This window comes from Vulpes lagopus, chromosome 21 (assembly GCF_018345385.1).
Source record: "Vulpes lagopus strain Blue_001 chromosome 21, ASM1834538v1, whole genome shotgun sequence".
In the NCBI taxonomy this organism is placed as follows: domain Eukaryota; kingdom Metazoa; phylum Chordata; class Mammalia; order Carnivora; family Canidae; genus Vulpes; species Vulpes lagopus.
In genome coordinates, this window is record NC_054844.1 from 8,157,644 (window position 1) to 8,165,393 (window position 7,750).

The 7,750-nt window shown below is 50.1% G+C and overlaps 1 protein-coding gene across 4 annotated transcripts in view; it reads left to right on the top strand.

Annotated features, from left to right (window-relative positions):
- The window catches only part of CLSTN3 (calsyntenin 3), a 33,684-nt gene extending 32,558 nt beyond the window's left edge, over nucleotides 1-1,126 (top strand). For 3 of the 4 annotated variants that reach the window (XM_041736709.1, XM_041736708.1, XM_041736706.1), the window contains exon 18: nucleotides 233-1,126. In XM_041736709.1, coding sequence (XP_041592643.1) covers nucleotides 233-373 — 141 coding nt within the window. In that variant the 3' untranslated portion in view covers nucleotides 374-1,126. The remainder of the gene's footprint in view (nucleotides 1-232) is intronic. The other variant, XM_041736707.1, reaches the window with a different exon arrangement.
- The last annotated feature ends 6,624 nt before the right edge of the window (nucleotides 1,127-7,750 follow it).

Below are 7,750 nucleotides of genomic sequence, written 5' to 3' on the forward strand. Positions count from 1 at the left end.
TGAGTGGGCTTGGGAAGTGGGAAAGGGCAACATTCAGCTGGAGCATATGAATGGCCAGGCCCTGGGCAAAAAGCTCCAGTCTGAGCTGCCAGGACTGGGAAGGAGAAAGGTGTGGGGGGGTGGGGGGTGGGGGGGGGAGTAAAAGGCCTGAGGGAGTGTGGCCCCCAAAGGCGAGGCTTTGGGGTGTGTGCAGACCACTGAGCCCTGTGCTTTCTGCTCCCTCCTCGTCCAGTCCTACCAGAATCGGCAGGCCTGTGTGGCGGGGGCTGCCGGTGGCCAGCAGGAAGATGAGGACAGCAGTGACTCAGAGGCAGCGGACTCCCCGAGCAGCAACGAGAGACGCATCATTGAGACCCCTCCGCACCGCTACTAATGCAACACCCCTCTCCGAACAGAGAATTCTGCCCTGGTGAGACAGAAGCACCCCCAGAAAAGAGACAAGGACACTCTGAGAGAAGAGACCAAGAGACAGAGAGCTCTTCAGAATGAGTCATCCTTTAATCCCCAAATCCCAGTGGGTGCCCCCGCTGGGATCTGCCACCCGCTGCCCCCAGCCCACCTTCCTCCTGTGCCTCTGGGCTCCTGTTCCCTAGAGACTTTGGCTGCCTTCTCTGCCCCCAGGGTGGCCCCTTAGTTTGGCCCGTGTCTCTGTCTCTCCCCCAGGGCCATGTGCTGGATGGGGAAGGTGGGGGTGTCACTGGCAGCCAGGGGTGGGATTGAAGGCGACCCTTCCCTACTCTCCTGTCCATGGAGGCCTTCCTTCCCTGGGGCTCCCTCAGCTGGGCCTTCATGGCTTCTCTTCTGTCCCCTCCTCTCTCTCTCTTTCCATTTCACTCCGGGGACCCCTGCTTCTTCACCTTGCCCACTCTCCTTCCTTTTCTGTCCTCTTTCCCCTCTTCTCCTTGCCTGAGGCCCTATAGCCCCTGCCCCTTCCTACACGACCTGGTTGTGGCTAGGGGGAATGTATGGGGGGGTCAGGTATTATATATAATGTATATTTTTTCATGTTGCTGTGAGCGCAACCCCTGTGTTCTGTGTGTAGCTCACAGCCTTGTGTGTGTGTGTGGCATTGTCATGTCCTGGGGTGGGGGTAGGGGGATGGGTGTGGTGAGGGAAGGGATGCACCCTAGGGTTTTCAAATAAAACAACAAGAAAAAGCTCTGTGAGCTGCATCCTCCCTGCCTGATCCTGTGTGGGTGCTGTGTAGGTGGCAGGCTCTCCAGTCTCAGGGTTGGTTTGGGTTTCTGAGCAGGGCTGAAGTGAGGGGACAGGGCCGTCAAAGAGCCCCCCTCGGGTAAATCTCCAGAATCCAGGCCACTGGGAATGAGATACTATTGTCCCCGCTGCCTTCTTCCTTTAGCACCACCTAGAAAGCATAGATGATTTGGGGAATGCCATGGATGCCTGGGCTTTGGGGGAAGACATTGCCAGCCCCTCCTCATCTCTTGGATCTGTAGCTTCTAGCCCAGGAGTCCAGCGTGGAGAGGGCAGGTGACTCTACTATTTGTAACAAGAGACTGGGCTCTGGTTCATGTTCTCCAGGTAGTAAGGAACAGTAACAAGATGGGCTCGTTTCAGAAGAGGGAGCTGTATTGGGAGCATCCTTCTGGTGCCCTCCATGTTTGGGAAATACCAGGGATCCACATCTTAATTCCTTTCTATCCAGTGAGGAGCTTGGAGCATCAGTGGTTCTTTGTGGTTCTCAGTAACACAGTTGGGATGGAGGTGGAGCTCATGGGCGTAGCCCAGGCTCCATCCAGGGCCCAGATGCCCTGGCCTTACCCATGGCTTTGTCTACCAGCTGCGTGCTGATGCCTCCACGTGTGTGTCTCCCACCCACACCCCTTTCCCCACCTCTGTTTACACATACATATCATTGTCCCCTTGAAGCCACCCTTTGCCCGAGTTCTGCTCTACTCCCTGCTACCTATCCCTTTCCCCTTTGGCTCAGTTTCCAAAGCTGAAGCCTGGGAGTTCGTCTTTATTTCTCCCCTTCCCTAACCCCCTGTCCAAATGGTGACTAGACGTCTCTATTTCTCCCCTTCCCTAACCCCATGTCCAAATGGTGACTAGATCCTGTCATTCTTACCCCTTAAAATCTCCCAAAGATGTCTTTCTTCTCTTCCCCCTACTAGCTGTTGCTGTCTCAATTCATACCTCAAGATACACCTGTTGTGTTATCTGTTGCGAGAGCCTCCTCTGTGCCTCCTCCCACCTGGTCTCCTTGCCCGATGTCTTGCTCCACTGCAGCCCAACTCTGGGTCTCAGCGACCTTTCTAAAGTGCAGCTCTGGTTATGCCACTCCCCTGTTTAGAACCATCCCTACTCTCTGTCACTGCCAGGACCGAGTCCTGTGACCTTGGGAGGTCCTCTAACACAGGGGGTCAGGCCCAATCTCCCTCTCTCTCTCTGTCCTCTCTGCCACCACCCCTGTGCACCTGGGCTCCAGTCACACAAACCATTGGTGCTTCTCCAAGCCCACCTTGCTCTTTCTGTGCCTCTGTGTCTTTGCATGTGCTGTTCCCCCTGCCTAGCTCGCCCTTTCCCCTTTGTGTGCCTAGCAGTCCTCCACGTATCACTGAAGACTCAGTTTGATGCTGCCTCTTCCAGGAAGTCTGTGCTCTGGTGCTCCTTGTTCATGCCTCCACCACAGCATCTCCTCCCAGGCTGTGGCCTATGCCTGTCTCCACCACCCAGTCTGCTGATCCTCAGCCACTGACATAGTGTCAGGCACGTGATGGGAGCTCCGTGAATAATGAGTGAGATGACCTATGTGGCTCTCAGACTGAGAGAAGACTTTATTAGCAGCAGGAGAGGGGCTCTGGTGGCCTCTGCCTGGGAAAGGGGGCAGTCAGTGCACAGAGGACCCAGCAGATGCCCCACAGCAGCCTGTCCTATAGGAGGACCTTCCCAGATGCTAAGCTGACAATTGCATTTCTGTGGCAATACCAAGTGGGAGGTGGCCCTACCTGTTCAACCAGGAGCTCTTCAGAGGCTCAGGTGATGGCTCTGTAGGTAGAGCCTTCAAACATCCGAAAGCCTTCGCTCTCAAAGGGGTAAGAGAGAGTTTTTAGTGAGTTACCTCCATCTCCTCCTTCTTGCTTTTCCTTACTTTCCTCACCTGGCCCTGGTCTCAGGGGCTATAGCTTCCCACACAGTGAGTCCCATTATTCTTGTCTTGGCTCTTGGTGCCCCTCCAGTGTGGCTGAGACTCGGGGTTTTTATTCATCTCTGGTTCAAACTCTGACTCTAGGGAGCAGGTGGAGGAGAGGACAACCTTGTTGTGAACTCTGTCCCCCCATTTGTTGTATATACATCTGCAGCAGGTAGAGCAAGTAGCAGCAGAGAGTCTTCCTCTTAACATCTGCCCAACCTCGGCCTGACTCGGTCTTCCTGGATCATCTGTCTCGGGGACCAGAGGTTTCTTCTGAAATGTTCGTTTCCTAGAGACTCTCTCCACAATCAGAACCACTGACGACCTGTTATGTTTTATAGGTGTAATCTTTCCTGTCTCTCCTCTTTATGTTCAGTGTCTGACACCAAGATCTCAGCCCTGGGGGACCACTATCTCCCTCTATGATAGTTGGGCAGGTAGATGTGTCATGGTGGGTAGAGGGTATAAGTAGGAGCCTGGAGGCCTAGAGAAGGCCTTGAACTCCTTGTGCCACCACATCCTCCAAACTGCTACTCTTGCTTGCTGGTCTGCCTTCCCTTTCTGTCTTTATCTCTGCCTCTTTGTCTCTCTCCTCTCCAGCTCCCACTTCACACACACACACACACACACACACACACATGAAATAAGAATCAGGAAGGGCCTGGATGGCTCAGTCGGTTAAGTGTCTGCCTTCAGCTCAGGTCATGATCCTGGGGTCCTGGGATTGAACTCCAGATCAGGCTCCCTACTCAGTGGGGAATCTGCTTCTCTCTGCCCCTCTCCCCTCTCCTTCCACCTCTCTGTCCATTTGTGCTCTCTCTCTAATAAATAAATAAAATCTTAAAAAAAAAAAGAAATAGGAACCAGGAATGAGGCAAGATGCCAACTACAATCATGCAGAGAAAGGGCACCAGGCAAGAGTCCAAATGGGTTTTTATTTTGTTGCTCAAGATCTCCTAGAAGGATGTTCTTTAATCCCCCTCACAGTAGCCGGCAAAGCTTCAGGATCCCAGGCGTTGCACAGGGTTTCCAACTTACCTATTCTCAAGTTAATTAGAAACAGCAAACATATCTCCGTTGGTCTAACTCAGATCTTTCCTTATGCACTAGAAAGCTGTTTCTCCCATAAGTCTCCTTTCTGCAGTGTAAATTGATTCGCTTCCTGAAAGATGCTTGATGAAAAGCTATGCCCTTGGGAAAAGCCATGCTGTCACCACCAGTTCAAGAATAGAGTGTGTCTTTCATTCTGTTACCAGATCAGAGACCTGAAAGCTCACCTGAGCCTTGTGGGCAGGTGGACACAGACACACTGGTGCTGTGTAAACACAGCACCCTGCCCACTTCAGGAGTCTCTGATTCCACTCTGCACTCTTTGGGCTGGTACACTAATCAGCAACAATTCGGAAGCCTCCATTTCCCCACCCACCAGCCCCCCACCCCTGGGGCTTTATTGGGGCAAGCCAAGAATGGCGAATTTGCTCCCGGTCTTCTAGGAGCAATGGAAGATCTCATATTCCCTTCAGATTTTAATCTCCATGCTGGGGACTCCTGAAAGCACATCCCCCAAGCCTCCCCAGACTTATCACACCTCAGGGCTCCTCTGGACAGTGTGTTGATCTGGTGAGTCCCTCAGACACTGGAGTGTTCCATGGCGATGTCTGCAAGCATGGACTAAGGACGAGTTTCTGTCCATTTTATGCTCTTCTATAGCACTGTGGGTCTTGCTTCCTGGGACTCCACCTTATGGGGATCCTCTCCTCACCCAGGTTCCTGCTGAGGGCTCATGATGAGTTCCCTCCTGGGAGAGAGTCAGAGAAGGGGATAGATGAGGAGGATGATGGGTTAGTCCCTGGTGGGTGGGTATGTCTGACAGACAGAGAGGAGGAGCTGGCATGCTTATTTTCACAGTGCTGGTGTCACTGCATCTCCTGCGGCACACGTTGTCACTCCCTTAAAATACATCCTACAGGAAAAGGACAGATGAGGGTTTAAATTTAGCAACAGTGGTAGGAGGAGGGGGAATAGAGGCTCTGGGATGTGGTGGAGCTGGTTCTGTCAGAAAAGGAGTAAGGGCGGTGCCTGGGTGGTTCAGTTGGTTAAGCATCTGCCTTCAGCTCAGGTCATGATCTCAGGGTCCTAAGATCAGCCCCACATCATGCTCCCTGCTGAGAGAGCATGGAGCTTCTCCCTCTCTCTCTCTGCCTCTCCCCTCCACTTGTATGTTTTCTCTCTCTCTCCCTGTTTCTCTCTCTCCCCCTTCAAATAAATAAATAAAATCTTAAAAAAAGAAGAAGAAAGAAGAAAGAAAGAAAGAAAGAAAGAAAGAAAGAAAGAAAGAAAGAAAGAAAGGAAAGAAAGAAAAGAAAGAAAAGGAGTAGGAACCCTATGGGCCTTGGTGAGGATTCTAATCCACAAGGGAATCTCTGTCCCAAATATCCAGTCTCAAAGATCTGACCCCCAAATTTGAAGTTCTCACTCTACAGCCCTTTCCTACCTCCCCCATCACATGTAGTCATTTCTCCTCAAGTGTGTGCAGGTTGAGATTATGTTGTCCTTTTTCCATTGGCTGCAGTGTGGCTGGCTCTGTGGAGGAATAGGTTAACTGGACAAAGCATTTGAAAAGACCTCTGATTTTCACTTAGGCCACTGGAGGGGAAGTAGTCTTCCTTCATTCCATGGCACTACAGAGAGGGTAGGGTCCAAAAGGCATGAAGCAGAGAAAAGAGGGTAATACAACTTCCACCTAACAACTGAGCAAGGCCCCAGGGTACTAGGCCCAAGGTGGATTTGGGGTGTTCACATTACCTTATCCCCTGAAAGTTCAGCCATCTCCTCACAGACCACTGGGCCAATAACCTTCTATCTCAGGACCCTTCTGTTGAACTGCCACCTTTTTGCTTGGAGGAAGTGGTGGGGAGAAGGAGTTGAGGTGGGCTTTGCTGTCAGGCTCCTGTGTTCAAATCCCAGCAACTTGGAGTCCAGTCTTTTTTTTTTTTTTTTTTTTTAAGATTTATTGATGCATGAGAGACACAGAGAGAACGAGAAAGGGGCAGAGACATAGGCAGAAGGAGAAGCAGGCTCTTCGCAGGGAGCCTGATGTGGAACTCCATCCTGGACCGGGATCATGCCCTGAGCTGAAGGCAGATGCTCAACTGCTGAGCCACCCAGGCTTCCCTGGAGTCCAGTCTTAGTCTTTAACTTCTCTAATCTTTGGTTCATCACCTAACAAGGGGGAATTACTTACTCACAGGATTGAATGAGGCTTAAATGAGGTAACTTTTTCCAAAGTAACCAGAATCAGCATATTACAGTAGCTATCATTATCATTAATTATCAGGGGATGGGCAAAACCATCCCTAGTCCCAGGGGCAATGGTGTCTTTAGAAGCACAAAGTCTTGGCATGGTTGAACTTCCTTTCATCCGAGGCCCAGGCTTGTGGGTTTGAACACATAGTTAGTTTGGAGTCTGGCACACCTGGGCTTTGTCTCACTCACCTTGGCAACTTACAGAAGCTTATTGTGGTTCATGGCCATAGGAGGGTGACTATTTTGATAATTGCCAGGCTATTTTAAATGGGTTATTTTTCAATAGGTGGGGGCTTAAGCAACAGGAGCTTCTAGGGTCTTAGTAGTCAAGAGCTCATAGACTTTTGAGTGTGGGCTCCTGACCTTGAGCTAGATGGGCAAAGGTGACCTAGAACTGGAGTTAAAGTGAAAATAGAGATTAGTTTACCAAACAGATAGTCTTTTGATCTCACTTCGAAATGGGCAAAATTTTAACTAGGAAGTCTTTCCTGTAAGGTGTTGGTGGATGGATTAACATTTTGTTCTGCTCTGTTTTTCAACCAGATTTTTAGGTTGGGCCTCAAAGGAGTCAAGTTCCACTCTGGAGCATGGGTGTGTGAACTTTGTGCAGGCTAGGTAGGCTGTGCCTGGTCAGCTTCTTACTGTCATTGGGAACTGTGTCATGCGACAAGGGAAAGGGGTGTGGAGAGGCCTGGAGTTACCTCCAATCATCTAAAGGTGGCTCTGGAATTATACCCTTTATACTCCTTCAGTTAATCCTATAGTCTTTGGCCATGAATTTGAATCTTGCAGACCCAGACTACCTACCAAGGGTGGCAGTTTTTTCCAATAAAGAGATCAAAAGAAGTGAAGTCCCTTTATTATGTATAGGGGATATACCATTTTTAAAAATTTTAAATTCAATTTACTAGCATAGAGCATAACACCCAGTGTTAATCACATCATGACCATTTTCTTTCTTTCTTCCTTTCTTCCTTTCTTTCTTTCTTTCTTTCTTTCTTTCTTTCTTTCTTTCTTTCTTTCTTTCTTTCTTTCTTTTTTTAATAAAGATTTTATGTATTTATTCATGAGAGACACAGAGACATAGGCAGAGGGAAAAGCAGGCTCCCTGTAGGAAGCCCGATGTGGGACTCGATCCCAGGACCCTGGGATCATGCCCTGAGCTGAAGACAGACACTCAACCACTGAGCCACCCAGGTGCCCCATGACTATTTTCTTGTTAAGATAAGTAATTGAACTTACAGCAAGGCCAAAGGCTCAGGAAGGTGTTTAAAAAGGCCTGCGTCTGGA